Genomic DNA, 17,676 nt, shown 5'->3' with positions numbered 1-17,676 from the left:
GTTCCCAGTTGTGAGAAATCAGGAAAAAGATGGAAAGGCACCAACATGAATTATTAAAGAATCAAATGCACAGTCAGACAGCAGAGACAGGTGCTTTGGGAAGAGCACAGGGACACTGCCAGTTGTGTAGAGGTGAGGTTAGGAAGGGCAAGGTGAAGCTGAAACTGAACTTGGCAAGGGATGCAAAGCACAGCAAGGACTTGTACAGGTATGTTAGCTGGAAAGGGAAGGTCAAAACAAAACTGGTAACAGTGGACAAGGAAAAGGCTCAGCTACTTCTTTGCCTCAATAGCAACCTCTCTTTCCACACCTCAGGAGTGGGTGGAGAGCAGGATGGGGACTGGGGAAGCAAAGTGCCTCCCAGTTATAAGAAAACATCATGTTCCTGACTACCTGAGGAAACTGAACAAAAGTAAGGCTATAGGACCCAGTTAGACTTATCACAGAGTCTTGAGGGAATTGGCTGATATATCTCCATGATATATGAGCAGTCAGGTGAAGTCCCAAGTGACTGGAAAAAGGGAAACATTGCACCCATCTTTAAAAAGGGTAGCAAGGAGGATACTGGAAACTACTGCCCTGTCAGCCTCACCTCTGTGCCTGGGAAGATCAAGGAACAGATCCTCTCAGAAGCTGTGCTGAGGTACATGGAGGACAGGGAGGAGATTTGAGACAGGCAGCACAGCTTCATCAAGGCAAGTCCTGCCTGATCCATCTGGTGGCCTTCTGTGGTTGAATGACTACATCAGTGGACAAGGGAAAGGCTACAGATGTCTGTGTCTGTGCTCCTGCAGGGCCTGCTACACAGACCCCCACAACATCCTTCTCTCTAAATTGAAGAACTATGGATAGATTGGGCAGTAGATGAGGAATTGGCTGGATGGTTGCATCCAGGGAGTAGTGGTCAACAGCTCAGAGTCCTGATGGACACCAGTGACAAGTGGTGTCCCTTAAGGGTCTGTATGGGGACCAGGGTTGTTGAATGTCTCCCTCAATGACACGAGGGGACTGAGTGCACCCTCAGCAGTTTTGCAGATGACACCAAGCTGAGTGGTGTGGTTGACACCCCTGGAGGATGGGATATCACCCAGAGGGACATAAACAAGCTTGACAAGTGGGCTCATCAGAGTCTCACGAGGGGTTTGGTAAGGCCAAGTGCAAAGTCCTGCCCCTGGGCTGGGGCAAGCCCCAGCAGTACCAGTACAGACCAGGGGTTGAGGGGATTGAGAGCAGCTCTGCCAAGAACACCTTGGGGGAACTGGTGGATGAGGGGCTGGACATGAGCTGGGAATGTGCACCTGCAGCCCAGAAATCTGAATGTGTCCTGGGTCACATCAAAAGGATCATGGTCAGAGGTTGAGAGGTGATTCTGCCCCTCTACTCCACTCTCATGTAATCCCACCTGGAATACTGTATCTGTGGCTCTGTAATCCTCAGCACAGGAAAGACATAGAGTGCTGGAGCACGTCTGGAGGAGAGCCTCAAAAATAGCCAGAGAGATGGAGCACCTTTCCTGCGAGGAAAGGCTGAGAGAGTTGGGGTTGTTCAGCCTGGAGAAGAGAAGGCTCCAGGGGGATCTGATTTCAGCCTTTCAGTGCTGCAGGAGGTGATTATAAGATTGGGACAGACTTTGTAACAGGGACATTCCTCTTTCCCTATAGGGCAAGAAGGAATGTTTTGAGCTAAAAGAGAGGTAGATTGATACTAGCTATAAGGAAGAAATTTTACAAGAAGGGTGATAAAACACTGGCACAGGTTGTCCAGAGAGAAGGTGGATGTCCCTGCTCATTGCAGAGGGATTGGACTGAACCACCTTTAAAGGTTCCATCAACTCAAACTATTCTGTGATTCTGTGAATAAGTAATAATATAATACAAATTGCTGACTGCATTATCTCTAATTTTGGATTTCTTTCTGGATGAGGCTTGGGTCACTATTTGCATAAAACAAATTTCCCCTAATTTTTGTGTGTCTGTCTTTTGAGGGAAACCATCTGCACCCACCAAGATGTGGTGTAATACTTAAAGCACCCAAGAGCTGAAATGTAGGGTTTGGGCTCTTGTTTGGGCACACATGTAGGCAGTAGGTGATGTTTTAAAGGCCATGTTGCCATTCTTTAATACCCCTGACACTTCCAGTGCCAGTGTGTTCTCCCTGGTATGATATTCAGAGATGTAAGAATAACCTCTCCGAAACTCTTGTCCCTGATTTTGAGTGGTAAAAAGTCACTGAGTCTATATAGTCTGTTTAAAGCTACTCTGTGGTGGGTCTCCTATAAGGCTATTTGCACAAGAGGAAGAAAAGGCTAACTGCAGTTTTTCAGGTGAATGCTGTTCTGAAGTCAGTTCCCCATTATATATAAGCTACAAAATTGGTTTCATTGAATTTAAATTTCCTGAGTTAAATTTAAACTGGAAAATAACTGCATCTTGCTTTGGAATATATACGAAAGCTTTTGTGCCTTCGGTACTAAGAAGATTTAATAATTAATCCAGTTACCCATCACTGAGAAGGTATCATTTGACATTGCTTGCATTTGGCTCCTGAAATGGCTGATTAAATTCGAAACGTGGCTTACGTTCTTCTGATTGCACTCTTCAAAGGATGAATGATCAAGTACAAATAATTGCTGCTTGGGCCATGCCCACTATAAAAATGTGCCAAAGTACACATTAAGAGAGAAGGAAGTTCCCGTGCTCCAAAACAATTCCAGATAGCTGCTTCTAGTCAGTTCTGTGAAAAGGTTTTGCCTCCTGTTTCGTCAGTTCCGTTAGGGATTCAAAAACATTTGGAAAAACAGAAGGTGCTCCAACAGTTGGTGTTTGTCATTCTAAGATAGATTTGGATTCAATGACAACGGTAGGTGAGTTCTCAAATTTAAACTTACATCAAATACACTGTTATCTTCAGAACAGTTGTTGATTTGACCCTTTTCAACTATTTTTCTTAAAGTAGCTGAGAAATATTGGAGTATATGACCTGGATCTTAATTTGGGGGTTTTCTCCCAAATGCTCTTCTCCAATGGAAGAGTTCTTTCAGATGTAGCTATAAGTAATGGAAAGCATCCTGGATGCTTTTCACCTCTGGGGAGTGAGTTTGTAAACATTAATTTGACAGGACAGGCTGTGTTTGCAAGGTTAAAAGTATTTTATGTGTTCTACTGCTGCTGGGAGATTGTAGGTGAAAGTGAACTTTAGGAAAGTATGTGAGAAACTTTGTGTAGGAAATCTGCAACCACCCTTTCTTGCACTGCTGCAGAGCTTTTAAAAACTCTTCTTTCTTTTTATGCTTTCAACTTCAAAGTGTAAACAGAGTAGTCAAGACAAGATTAAACTAGGGGTCACTTTGTTTCTTAAGTTTTCCCTTTGCCAAGTCACCCAGTGGCACAGCCTGTTTGTGCTAACCAGGTGGGCATTTCTGAAGCTTTGTGATACAGGGTTACAAGAGGACAGAGGGGTTCCAGATGCTCCTGAGAATTTCTAAGGAAGTATGATGTAACCATGTGAATTTTTCACTTCATTCAATTCCTATCACTACTTTGTTTTGGTTGCAGCAATCTTTACCACTTTAAATCACAAATTAAAGGAATGGTTTTAACAACTTTTTCAGGTGTCCTTACACAAACTGACCCACACCGGTAAATGCAAAAATAAGATTGTGTAGTTGCTTTCACTTCTCATGTAAAGTTACCTCTGCAGAATCTTTACCATTTAGAATACTTTGTGTATGTTTGTGGGATTATATAATAGTTCCTTTCACAGTTTATCACCTTTGAATTCGATTAGTGTGCATTGCTTTTCTTTTCTAAAACAGTCCTCTGCAACTGAGTAATCAAAAATAGAAAGCAGTGGGGAGGGGAGATTGGGAAAAATAATAGAAACATGTTGAGATCTCAGAAATTACCTGAAGTTCTGTTTTCTGTAGTAGTGCAGGGAAAGCAAAACCTGAATGGTTTCTTCAGAAAGATTCGGAAGGGGACACACCTTCACTTATCAGCTGGCCCTCCAGGTATCATAAGACATAGCTGTGTGCCTAACCATCAGACTACAAACCTCCCCTTTCCTTCCTTTTACTGTCTACATTTAACACTTGCCCTTAATTTTCCTTTAACAGCAGCAAGAGTGAAAATGGGGTTTTTTTGTGAATAAAAAGCTGTTGAAATTTTCTGAAGCATCTGCTTTTATTCTAACTTAGAACCAATTGGTGTTTTAATGAAAAAGTACAAATTCCCCAAGCTTCTTCCACAGCTACTATCATTCTGGTTTCCACTAGATTGTGCTCTGCAAACCAGCATATTTTTATACTGTACACCATTCCATCTTGGCATTTCCTACAAGTAACTCCTTGAATTCCAAGATGGTACAAGAGAAGTAAAAAGTAATTACACGGAAAAGTAAATCAAAATCCTGATCAAAGCTACAGGCAGCTGCTTTCTCCTGGTTTGGTAACACATTCATTGAGGCCACCATGAAAAGCATTGCAGGAAGTCTATTTTTCATGTTCCTGATTAAAGTAATGCCTATAACCCAGTACTAACATTGGTGTGGATGTTCTGGACAATGCTTGGTATGTGTCGTTTAAAGAATACTTCAGATTTAACATACTTTATGTGCTTAAGCAACTTTCCCTGACAAGTGCATCAATCTTCAGAGGTAACAAGCACAAAAATATTAGAAAGATTGGTGTTTCAAATAATTTTTGATATCCCAAATGATTCCCTTAGATAATTTACCTCTTTTTCCCTAAATCTTACTATTTCTTTTTTCTTAATGATGTAAACTCCAAAAAGTCTGTTGGTAGCAAGCCTGGAATTGCACATACTTTGAGCTGGATTACTTGCTTTCAGACAGAGAGCTAGATTCCTAGCTGGAGTCTCTCTCTTTCCTCATAACTAAAATGATTTTTTCCTACCCATTTGGGAGGGGAGGAAGTACAGGGCTTTCATTTTTAATGCTGTGTGCGTTATCTACAGACGCTCGCCCTGTAAGCTGTGTGAGCCTCAGCGAGGCTGTAAAAGTGCTGGAGAGCTTTACCTGCAGTGATAGCCCCAGAGCAAAGGCTGCCCCTGGCTGCACGTGCTTGCCTCCCATTGTGCTGCTCTATTCAGTTTAGAAAGGTTAAATAAAACTCTGTTTCGCATGGATGTTGCAGAAGTCCAGAGGTGTTTCTAGGAAACACTCTGAAATAAGGTAACTTTTGGGAACGAGTGTTTTTTGCAAGTTTTGCATGTTAGAATGCAATAAAACATTTTAAAACAGAATGCCTGTTTCAGTTTTTAAATGCCCTTTTCCTTGCAAGCTCTCTGAAGAGAACAGCCATACCATAGTTTCACTTTTGGGTTTAGGACTTGCCCTTTCAACGTTTTTTCTTACTTACTGAAACAGGTTACACTACATGTGACATTTCAGATTTCTTAAATGACACAAAAAGCCATGAGTAAACCAGTCTCTGGTGAAATATCTGAAGGGCTAGGTGGAGATAACATGTTTTTTTCACCCCTTTCCCCAATGCAACAACATCTTGGTATGACATAAGGTTCCCAGTGTTTAGACGTCTTCAAATATCTGACTGCATACACAACTGCCCGTAGAATTTGCAGTTGCAGGCTGAACCCAACACTCTGATAGTATAAAGAGCAGTTTTGATCATCTTGTTTGTTTGTGACTATGGGTATGTGCTGTTTGGCAATCACACTTGTGATCTCAGGAGAACATCCTGTATGTTCCCAGAGCTTGCACAGTTACCTTCTCAGGAGTCTTGCATGTCCAAGGGCCCGTGAATCACTTGTCTGTTTTTGAGCAGTGTTCTGCTAAGACTTGGGGGGAGGAAGGGGTTGCATCATAAGATTGCTTTATTTTATTGTATTGTTTTTTATTTTACTACAGTGTTGCTGTCTGTACCCACAGTAGGTGTCTGTGTTCCTTTCCAGATTGGGTATTGCTGTTCACAGCTTTAATCCTTTTTCTTTCTTAAAGAGTAAAAGTTAGAGAGAAATTGGTGAAAGAGGAAAATGCTCGTGGAAGCCCTGAACTTGTCACAGACACAGTATCTCAGAGAAAATCCCATCCAGTGCCAGCCCACTACATGCCTCTTCAAACAGAGCCGCCCGCCTTTGATAGGGTTATAAACCAGCCCTCCAGTTCCGTCCGCCAGCCAATCCATGGCTATATCCAGCCTGCTGGCATTGCTCACACAGCTCAGCTGATGGCAGCAGAAGAACCAGCGAACACCCCTGCTGGCAGCCTGCTCCCCCCAGACAGTGCTAGCCTCGGGACAAAATCCTCAGCAGCCGCTGCACCAGAGAGTGAAAAGAAAGAAGCACCTGGTTACGGAACAAAACCTAGTGAAGAAGATTCCTTGGAGGGTGAACAGGCTTCCAAAGGCAGAAGGCCAATTCTGCCATCTGAGATTCGCAAGCAAGGGAAGAACCACGAAGGTCTCTTTGGAGGAGGAGACTTGGAGACCCCTGTGGGGAGTTCCTCCTTTGCAAGCAAGCCCAAAGTTAACTCAGAAGTTCAGAGAGAGTTGGAATGCAATAAGAGGCAGGCCCCTGAGCAGCAGTTTAAGAGCCCTGAGAACGTAGAAAGGAGTGAAGCTGTTATGTACATACAGAGCGGATCTGTATTGCAGCCTGACAAGGCAAAGGCTCCTGTTTGGAAAGTGTCAACAACCAAGCATAAGGTCCTGACTCGCTCCATGTCTGACTATACTGTGACTGCTAAGCTAGAGCCTTTTAAAAGTAAGGACAGCATGGAAGCAAATCCACCAAATGGTGAGATTGGCATGGTTGACACAAAAGTCTCTGTTGCCCAGCTCCGTAATGTCTTTCTGGAGTCTGCTAATGCCAACAAGAAAACGGAACTGTAGGTGACATTTCACTCGTATTTTCGTGTGAAACTTGCACGTCCTTGGCAAAATGACACCCACTCAACAGCAGTTGTTGTTCGGCACTTAAAGCACACAGCTTAGCTCTCACCAGTGTGTACTGGAGGCTGAGGTGGTTTGGATCCTGCTTTTGTGCTTCTGCTTGCTAGTGCGAGTTGCGATGTGGGGTAGCTGGAATGTGTTCATCTGCGCATGGAGGAGCATGCAGAGTGATCTCTGGGGAGTTGTTGAGATGCTTACATCTGTGTTTTACTTCTCTCTCCTATTTTCTTTCCTATGCTCTCTCTGTCGTGCGATTTGAAAGTGAATCTCGGTTTGAGATGTCAACAGCAGGTAGTACTGTGTCTGCCAATGGGGACCGAGAAAGAGGGCCACGAAAGGCCAGGCGCTATTTCACTCCTGGTGAAAATAGAAAGACTTCTGAGAGATTTAAAACTCAGCCTATAACATCAGCAGAACGAAAGGAGACAGATAGGTAGGCACGTACATAGCTCTGGGTAGCATTCTGGCACAGGTGGATATTAACAAGGTTGTGAAAAGATTTGTTCATAGATTAGAATAAACATTTTGCAAGGTCATTGTTCGTCTTTAAAAACCATCAAGTATTTATTACAGCTTCTTATGAAATGAAACCTAACACCCGCCCTCTCCAACAAAACCAATTTGTTGCAAATTCCTCCCATTTGAAATAGTGAACAGTGAATCATCATAAAGTCCTTATAGCTGTCTGGTTTGAATGTTAAATGCTTTTGGTTTTATATAAAGGGTTTCCTTTTCATTTACTCTGCTTTATCATTTACTCTCTTTGTAAGCCACCAAAGCTACCTATTTTATGTTAAAAAGCTGGCAGCAAATCTTAGACTCTTGTTTTCTGCAAAGTGAGCTAGAAATAATTTTCCTTTACTTAAGTTTAGCTGCAATTGCTTGCCTTTATGCTTAATTAAAGGATGTTCCCAAGTGGACACTTCTGAAACTTGAAAAATAGATAAATTTTCCCACTCTTAAGACTTTAAGGTCCTGCTACTTCAGATTGAATTTGAATTTCATTTTTGATGTCTTGTTTCCAGCTAACCTTTTTTTGTTTCATAATTTTTCACTAGGTCAATTTTGTATGCAGAAATACCAACTGCTGACGGTATGTTGCTGCACTGTTTTCCAAGGAATAAATGGGATATGATGTGTCTTATTTTGTTCTAATCAAAGAGTTGTTTGATAATGCAAACAAAATCCATCTGAAAATATCTTTACCTGTGATATATAGTTGAAATACCCATTTTCTTTGAGCCATGTCTACTACAGACTTGATTTCAAGCTCATTTCTGTCCAAAAGTCTGTCTGTGGATACCAAACTTCAAATGGGAGTCAAGTGGAGAATGGCTTGAAATTTTTCAATTTAATGTGGTTTGGATTTTATCCTAATTTAGACAATAAATATGCTAGTTGTTGAGGAAAAAATTGATCATTAGTTTGTTTTAGTCACTGGTCTAGGACTTAAAATTTAAAGAAAGCGTTAAGTATAATGTGAAAGTGATGTTCTAACATGTTTTTGGCTAAGGAAGTTGCAAAATGCAGGTTATTAAATTACAGAATTCAGTCTGCCATCTTACTCCTTTTCCCCTCTTGTCACCCTTGGCAAGTCTGGCACAAATTAAGTAGGTAATCTCATGAGTAGCTATATTTAGATTTAATGCCTTATGCTATTTGAAAGCTGATATTCCTTACAGCTCTGAGATGCTGGCTCTTGGATCTGGAGGATGCTGATTTCAGCTCCTGAGGATACCAATTTAGCCTCTGAGAAATGGGGACACAGGGTGGTAATCAGGATGGTCAGCTAGTAGAAGATAGATATTCAGTACTCTTCATTGACCCTTAAGGCAGTCTTTACTTTCTCAGTCCATGTGTTTTCATAGACTGATGCAATAAGTATGATTATTCATCAAATTTTGTTTAGTTAGCTTGAAATGACTTGAACTGTCCTGATGACAAGTCTTTTGTTTGCAAATCATGTCAAGAATTCTCATTTGATGCAATACATGTAAAAACAGGTAAAGTTTGCACAGCTGGGTTCACAATAAGTTTTTTGTTAAATGTGAGAAACAGCCAGATAATTTGCTAGTTTGTAATCATTCATATTAAAAAAAAATTACTCAATATGAGATTGAGTCATTATGTTCAGCCTCCTCTTTTTTCCCTTTGTGTAGATGAAGAAAAATTGGATGACCGAGCCAAACTAAGTGTAGCTGCAAAGAGACTCCTTTTTAGAGTGAGTATTGCATTTTCTAAATAGGTTGAATTAAACATTTCAAATACAAGATGCTGAAGGAATCCAAAGTGCATTAGCATGGAGTATAATGCAGTTAACCAAGTTCAAGCTACATAATTTTTGTTTTTTAACTTCATTCCCTACCTACACAGTATACCTGTTGCTCTGAAGCCTGCTTTAAGAATGTCATTTAGAGAGAAGTGTGTAGTTAGTTTTAACTCCACAGTGCATAATGTACATACTGCACCTTGCTTCTAACTCAGGGATGGGCATTTGGGAACTTCACTCTACATGCAAGAAAGCTAAGAAGAAAGTATTGTTTCAGACCTTTTCTTCCATGGTTCTAATTATGACATATGTCCTGCTAGGAAATGGAAAAATCATTTGAAATGAAAAATATTCCCAAGCCACCTACAAGGAGTTCGGCAGTAGAGAGGAGGATGCGGCGTTTGCAGGACAGGTCTCACACCCAGCCCATCACCAGTGAGGAGGTGGTCATTGCAGCCACGTAAGTCTTGGCTCTAACTCCAGCTCCTGCTTCCAAATCTGGGAATAAGCTCCATATCTGTGGTGCTTATAGCTTTGTAGCGAGGAAAACATTTATTGCTAAGGGCCTTGAGAGCCACAGGAGAAACTATATTGAAATTCCTTTTTAAGAGTAGAGGGACTAGTAAAGCATAACTTGTATGAACTGTAATTTGGCAGAAAGTTTAGGAACCTGTGGATTAGGTAAACGAGATTAATCATAGCATTGTTTCATAACCCAAGTGAAAAAGATAGTTTGTGTTGAGGGAAATCTGCACAATTTCTTATGGAATATCTATGTTTTGGGGAAAACTTTTTACACTCTGAAATCTCAAAGGTACCTTTTGGAAATGCTTTTCTTGCACTCTGGTCATATATCATGACATTTTCCTGGAAAATCATTTTGAGGGGGGAAATTAAACAATGGTGAATTTACTGGATGTTCACCTAATGGTCAGCTGAAAGGTAGCTTACTCATGGGTTAAGAATAACTTCAAGAGACAGCCTTTTCTCCTCTAGGTTTGTAGTTCTTTCAAAGTATCTGGAATTATTTTGCAAATGTCACATCAGATAACTCAGTTAATTAAAAATTATTGCTGTTTGTTTTTTTTCTGTTTTGTTTTGGTTTGGTCTTTTCTGTAGTTAACACTTAATGTATTGCTTTTCTTAATGCTTTTTTCTTCTCTCTCCCTGTGAATTTTCCCTCCTTGGCAATTCTTTAAAGTGAAACTACCCCTGCTTCACGTTCTGTGAATACCCACACAGTAGTGACAAGAGTACCTAGTCCCACTGTAGTTAAGAGCACTGTACAACCTACCAGGTACTGGGGGGGTAAACATGCATGTTACATGGAGCACAAGATTCCTCAATAGCAGATGCATCTTTAAAGTCTTGAATGCCTTTTCAATGTGTCGAGTCAATACTCGTTTCAACAAATATTTAAAACATTCATCAACTACATTTATGTTTGCATGACAAAGCAATGCAGCTTCTTTTTTTTGTCAAGCATATGTTTTCAGGACCCTTCTAACCACACTTAACCTGTTGTAGAAGCATATTCTTCTCCTGAAAGAAAATTAATTTGCATGTCAGCAAACACAGCAGAACCCTCTTTGCTTTTGTAATTTTTTTTGTATGGTAATGTCATCCTGAGATGAAAATAGCACAGCTGAGTGCTTGATTTCACAAGGAGTACATGTCCTTTGTCTGTCTCTACATATACTTTTTTAGCTTGCAAAATTAAAGGAAATATAAGAAATTGCACCACCTATAGGTAAAGTTGCAGAATACTGTTTGCCTGTTCTGAAAGAGAATTTTAGCAGAGACCATGACAGAAAAAAAAATAAATTACCGAATACTACTAATTCCATAAATGTGGAAGAAGTTGAACAATTAAATCTTTTAGAGTAAAGGTGAATACAATACATTATTGTAGAGACAAATGCAGTTACAGCTTTTATGAATGAATATGTCTGCCTTCAGCATTGGTCAATCTTCAAAATCAATGGACTGTGTTTCAAAACTAATTTTTGTTGTTGATTAATCCCAGATAATTCAAAACAAAATATTGTCTGAATTCTGTTCCACTTCAGATTAGAAGAGTCATTGCAATTTATTCTAATTTAAAAGCAGTGCTGACTTGGAGTTTAAGTCTGTTTTTAAAATGTTTTTATCATACATGGTCCACAAATTGCTTTCAATAAAATTTAACATTATATAAATTGCACTATAGGACCTTAGAGGCATCTTAAATGTCTCTCCACAGCTCTGTACTGTGTATAGAGATTGTCTGTAAAATCTCTCTTCAATCTTGAGCTCCCTCTTAAAAATGTTGTGTCCTAAACAAATGAATTCTTTACTGAAAATGTTAACATTTTTTAAATCTTCAGCTGTTGAATTAGAATTCATCATGCCAATGTTGAACCACTGCATACCCACTTAGGCTGCTAATTTACATTGGCTATTGTGCTTCACATGCAGATCTTCTGCTTCTATCAGGTTGAGATTTTAAAACCTCACAATGTCTTCTTCAAAACTAATTTCCAATTCTGCTTCTTCAGCTTGCAGGCATCAGCACACCAAAAAATTTTAGCTAAAGAGGAGATAAGAGCAGCCAAAGAGGCGATGGGGCAAGATCAGTCTGAGGAACCAGATTCTTCCACCTTAAGTTTGGCAGAAAAGATGGCTTTGTTTAACAAACTGTCTCAGCCAGTGTCCAGGGCCATCTCCACGAGGAATCGGGGAGATATGAGGCACAGGAGGATGAATGCTCGTTACCAGACTCAGCCAGTCACTCTGGGAGAAGTTGAGCAGGTAAGTGCCAACAGAGCTCTTCTGCATTGCTTTTTATTGGAGAAAACAGCTTCAGTTTAATATACCACAAAGGCTGGCCTTTCCTTTGCTCTGAGCTACACACAGAGGAAAAAGTTTGTCAGGAAGCAGCCTTCTGACATTAAGGAGCAACATTCCCTAAAGGGTTCAAATTGTTTTGTATGGTTTTCTTCTTTTTTTTAGGTAATTTGAGAGTGTATAGACTTCCTGCCTTGTGCAAGTTGTACCTTTCACAGTGTGTGTCACTTCCACTGAGTATTACATGATGTCTAAAAGTAAATTCCTGATCAAAGGGGTAAAAACTGAGACAACACATCATCTTGCTTTAGGTGTATTTTCAGGGCATCTTGGAGCTTTGTCATGTGCAATTTTCAGGCTCTTTCCTGAAAGCACAATATATTTCCATTATTAGTAAGGACACAGTCTGTCATTTTCCTCTGGGAGGAGGCATTGATTTTTATCTGTACTTTTTTACCTAAAAGCAGAATACTTCTGAAATACTTCAGGAAGTCAAAGAGAAATTATTTTATGTATGCAGTGAAATTTGTCTTCCTGTTCTGGAATACTTAATCTAATTGGAACTGCAAAGGAATGCCTTTTCAGTAAAGCCTCAGCAAAAGGTGGCCCAGAAGTGGTTTCTTAGATCTCTTCACAATAGCAGAAACAGCAGTCCCTTTGCATTACAGCTTTAAAAGAAATCACTTTAACAGTGAAGCATAACTCCTGTGCACGTTATATTTCTAGGTATTTGGATAAATCTGAGTGTTAGAAAGTTCCTACCCTTTTCTTTCTATATGCTTCATTCATGATTATACATTTTCCATATTTTATAATAACAGGATAGTGAGAAAGCAGGTTTTCTCTAAACATATTGGTGCAAAGCTGTATAGATTATAATTGTACTTTATGCCTACTTTGCTTGCACATGAAGTGTAATAAGAAATGCTTGACAGATTTATTTAAGCAAGATTTCCAGACCTTACATAGTCCTTTTTCCATTCACTTTCCACATGCCAATCACTGTCACAGCATGGTCTCTTTTATGATTGTGTCACTGACTCATTTGGGTGCTGTAAGGTGGTGAATGGAAAAGGGCTGAAGCAGATGGGGAAGAAGTGACAGTCACATTACTTTGTCAAACTCACAGAGCAAACACGCTTCTCAAGCAAGGAAAATCAGAGGAAGCATGTTGTGTCATCTTTCTGATCCTAGCAAATGAATTCAGAGTTGCTTCTGAAGCAAGCTCAATGGGAGTGTATTTTCAAAAAGACTTTCTATAGTGAACTGTTCATTGGAGTGTGAGGGGGTTTTGAGATGCAGATATGGTTTTTCTAGGAAGAAGCAAAAGAGAGCTATCAGAATAGATAATTAAGGCTATATTCCCAAAATGCATATTTGAAAATGTAAATATCTTGTAATTAAAACTGAATTCACTTTTCTAATCTCCTTTAAATTTTTAATTCTGATAGATGCAATGGAAAAAAAATAAACTGGTAACTATTTTCTTAAAATTGCTTTGGAATCTTTGAGCTAACAGCCTTTGCTCTGCTTTCCAGTTTGCTTAATGAATGACTGTTGTCTATGTTTTATGGAATCTGCATGCACATTTTCGGTTCTGAGCTGATTTCCTCCTACTGGTGTGTTCTTGTCTGCCTTTTGCACACAGTTCACTAGCTCTGCAGTTTAAGAAAACAACAAAAAAACCCTCTCCAGATGTGTATGAGGCATGTTTGTCACTCTCATAGCTTTTGTCTCCTTTGGAGAAGATAAAGGAAAGCTCTGCATTTCAGGGAAAAAAATGCATCTTAACTGCATCTAGGAAAATTTTACGAAATTATTATGTTAGAAGAGTAGAAAACATAATTTTTCCACCATGGGGGCAGTCAGAATAAATTTGGAAATATTTTTAATATGCTTCTTAGGCTCAAATACTTTGCTCATGACAGCCAATGTTTATATTTGAAGAAGTCCTGCATGAAGGTGATTTATGTGGCAGGAGCATCAGGAATGTCTGGTCTGGGTTAGGACAGCACAGAACAGTCTCTCCCTGGTGCTGAGCAGTCACCAGAGCTGGGAGCTGCAGGGCTGTGTGAGAGCAGAGCTGTGCCAGAGCTGATGAGTCCTGCTGGGATGCTCAGGGGGTTAGCCTGGGCACATGGCGTGTCATCCAGCATCTGGAACCTGAACTAGTGCCTTCCCCACTGCTGCAGGTCCTGAGCACTGACACATGTGGTGTTGCATGTTCCACACACAGCCCCTGTTACTAAAGATGTTGCTGTTCACGTGCAGTTGTTTTTACCTTGGGTGGAATAACTCATCTACAAACAAATTACGGGGGCATTGTTGCTTTCCTCACCTGTTCTAGTCTGTACTGATAGAGTACAATATTTACATGAGAACATACTTGTGATGAACCGATGTGATTAGGCTGGTTTTTTGAATCAATAATTTCAGAGCTTGTAAGTCCCATTTGGGTGTTTTGGGTTTGTTTTTTTGTTTGTTTTTTCCCTTCATAGGTACAAAATGAAAGTGGAAAGATTGCTCCACTGTCGTCTGCAGTTGCAACATCGATTTCAGCGATGGCCTCTGCCCTTGCTCCATTGTTTGGGGACCTGCCTGGGAAGGCAGGGACTGATGGAAGTGTGAGTGCTGCCACCAGGTTCCAGCCTGCAGCAGAAAACTTGGACTCAGGAAAACGCACACACAAGTCAGAGCAGTGGCAGCCCTCAGTGGAAGCATCAGAAAGCAGAAGAGCATCAAAGAAACATGAAGAAGAAAGAAAGAGGTTTCTAGCACATGAAGCTAATGAAATTAAAAAGTACAGCTCCTTTGAGGAAGAAACCACACATCCTGTTCCTGAAAAAACAGACCACCATAAAGAGACAGCATACAGCTTCCTGAGGAAGGGCAGCTTGGAGCTGTTCAGCTCACAAGCACTTTTTCAGCCTCTGGAACAGAAAGAAATCGATACTGGCTCGCAAGGTAAATGGGAAGACAAAAAAGGCCAGTCCTTTGAAGAAAAGATGGATTTGGAAAGTGTTATGAAAAGCAAGACTTGGCAAAGAGGTGTGGTAATTACTTGCTGTTGATGTGGTCTCATTCACCAAATGGTGTTTCAAGCTTTATCAAGGCTGGTTATGTTTCCTTATTCTGACACTGCTTAGAAGTAGAGAAAGTAGTGAAGTATTAAGTTCTACAAATAGAATTTTTATTTTTTATTTTTTCAATTTTTCAGTCTTTAAAGATGGCTCAGTTTTATTCATATTTATTTACTTTGGAAGAAGTGGTATTATATGCTGAAGCTAAGATTTATTCTTTCTTTTTTTGCCCTTTCCCCTGCCCTCCAAAATTCTGAACAAACTAAACTTGCTGCTTGGGGTCAATTATCTGCCCTTAATTTTTGCCTTATTATGCATTTATAGTTATGAATTACCTACATATGTGCATCCATAACTAGGAGTGGATAATTTTCAGATAATTAATTTTACAAAACTAATATTATTTTCTCTTTAATGTGGTGATGAAATTCAAACCAGGAAATTCTCAGAGCAATTACATTTTTATATGCACAGCATAATTTAAACTTTAAAAATGAACTTGCCTATCTTTAAATAAAGTACTTTGGAAATCAACAGTGAATTTGGTCTCTGCAAAAGTCCTTCTATTTTGTTGAATTTAGAAGGATGTTCTAAATGTTTTCTGCATTATTGTGATGGGTGACAGAATCACAGTACCCTGTAGCACTAAAAACATTTTTGTGTTCGTCCTGTGAAGTTAATTTATTTTGAATTTAATGGTCTTGACACAGGCCTAGAGAGGAAGGTACAGTTCTGCCTGTATTCCTCTAAAGCAGTATCCATTCTATCCAATTAGCTTTTGATGACTGCAGGGGAGATGGAGACTGGGATATAATAGGAGCAGTCATATATCAGAGGGGTGTTGTGCTTATGACATTTCAAAAAGAAAAATGAAGATCACTTATATTTCTTTAAGGATAAATGTAATAGTGCATTTGTCTTTCATGGAGGCAGTTTTTTCCTGTGGTTTAATTGCTGCTTGAAAAAACAAAGCCAAAAGAGCCCCTAACACCCCCCTGGAAAATAATACCTCTATTGAGCTACTAAATGTCCTAGTATGCTACTCAAGCATTAAACTGCTTTACCAAATAGTTAATTTTCTTGTTTAAATTTTGTCTGCTTCTCTTCCCCTGCTCTTTGTTCCCTGTCACTTTCATGTGTTCGTTTTCCTGTTGGTGTGATGATTGGGAGCAGCAGCTTGTGCCTCATCCATCTGAAGTTCAGAACTGTGTGTTGAACATGATATTCTGTGGCTTCATGTGAGCATCAGGCACAAATGGCTACTCCCTGCAGCAAGCACAATTAATCTTTGTGCTCCAGCCCAGCCACAAGTTTCTCCCTGTTAGAACAGTATGTGATGTGAATGTTTAAAATACAGATTTGCTTCTTCAGTGTTAGTAATGTAAAGTGTCTTTGAGAACAGAACTAATTCAGCATTTTTCTTTTGAATGGGCAGACCATGCTGAGCCTTCTTCTGAACTCACCAGCACATCAGCCATGAGGACAGTTTCACAAACAGCAGCTGCAGCATCCTGTAGACTGCAGGAGCTCTCTGAACAATTGGAAGGCAAATTTTATAAGAATTCCTGTGAGATGTTTTCCATGGGAGAGAGCAAAGCACAAACAGCTGAGGATGTCCTTGATAATTCCCACAAAACAATGTCAATTAAGGAAAGGTACTTAAATTTCTCTTTCTTTTTTCCAATTATCCCTACAAATATAGTTATTATATTGGTGATGGTGTAAAAGGAAGCTTTAAAACTGCTTCTAAAAAAGCTAAATAGTGATTATTAGGCTTTATTATTACTAACAGCAGAAATAATCTGCCTGACATGCATATAAAGCAGATGATGGTGAATGTGAATTGCCATTCAAGAGAACATGATGACCTGATTTTGAAAGAGCCGCCTGAATAATCAATGAATATTTCAGAAAATTTAAGTTATAAAATATACATTTTCTAATTACATTTGTACTCATATACTCAATATACTTCTCCAGGTTCTGCTTTCAGTTACAACAGGTATAATGTGATTCTGGTTGATTTTAATAAACATTTCTTGTTGCTCTACGGGAGTCCCTTAAATAAGCTGAGTAGAGGATGTCACAGATAGACTCTGATACTGCCCCACTACTTCAGAAGTGCATGGTTGCCATTTTGACTTCTTGGAACTTACTCTAGGGCATTTCAAAGGATAGTAAGTTTGACAGGTTTATGGGAGTACTAGAAATACTTTTTCCAACCCAAGATCATTCTGATCTGAAACAAAATGTTAAATCCTGCATTTGTGCAGAGAGTGGGAGTTTAGGATGGAAGTGCCAATAGCTGCTGTAGTACTTGTAAAAGTTTTTCTAACCTAGTTAAAACTTTGAGAGCATAAACTCAGTCCCAAACTGGTAGCAGTCCAGTGAGTGGAATTACGATTAGTTGGCCTATCTTTGCTTCAGTCTTTCTGCAGTGAAAGCAGAACCAATAAACGAAAAGAGCTGCCTGATTAAACTTTCACTGTGTAAAAGTATTCCCTCACTTGCTGAGGGGAGTGTGATATTATGCATTCTGAACCTTTATTTTTCTTTAAAACACGATTCCAAAG

General features: G+C 39.7%; 1 protein-coding gene across 10 annotated transcripts in view; it reads left to right on the top strand.

The window, feature by feature from the left end:
• Positions 1 to 17,676, top strand: part of SVIL (supervillin) — a 99,598-nt gene that overhangs the window by 48,327 nt on the left and 33,595 nt on the right. Inside the window, exons 7-16 of one of the 10 annotated variants that reach the window (XM_033061813.2) lie at positions 3,926 to 4,009; positions 5,977 to 6,864; positions 7,191 to 7,361; positions 7,987 to 8,021; positions 9,088 to 9,149; positions 9,518 to 9,657; positions 10,399 to 10,494; positions 11,735 to 11,987; positions 14,522 to 15,071; positions 16,539 to 16,758. In XM_033061813.2, the coding sequence (XP_032917704.1) occupies positions 3,926 to 4,009; positions 5,977 to 6,864; positions 7,191 to 7,361; positions 7,987 to 8,021; positions 9,088 to 9,149; positions 9,518 to 9,657; positions 10,399 to 10,494; positions 11,735 to 11,987; positions 14,522 to 15,071; positions 16,539 to 16,758 (2,499 nt within the window). The remainder of the gene's footprint in view (positions 1 to 3,925; positions 4,010 to 5,976; positions 6,865 to 7,190; positions 7,362 to 7,986; positions 8,022 to 9,087; positions 9,150 to 9,517; positions 9,658 to 10,398; positions 10,495 to 11,734; positions 11,988 to 14,521; positions 15,072 to 16,538; positions 16,759 to 17,676) is intronic. The other 9 variants (XM_033061823.1, XM_033061875.1, XM_033061839.1 and 6 more) reach the window with 9 other exon arrangements.

Source organism: Catharus ustulatus, chromosome 1 (genome assembly GCF_009819885.2).
Source record: "Catharus ustulatus isolate bCatUst1 chromosome 1, bCatUst1.pri.v2, whole genome shotgun sequence".
NCBI lineage: Eukaryota > Metazoa > Chordata > Aves > Passeriformes > Turdidae > Catharus > Catharus ustulatus.
Note: the sequence above shows the minus strand (reverse complement) of the source record. Positions and strands in the feature narration are given on the sequence as shown.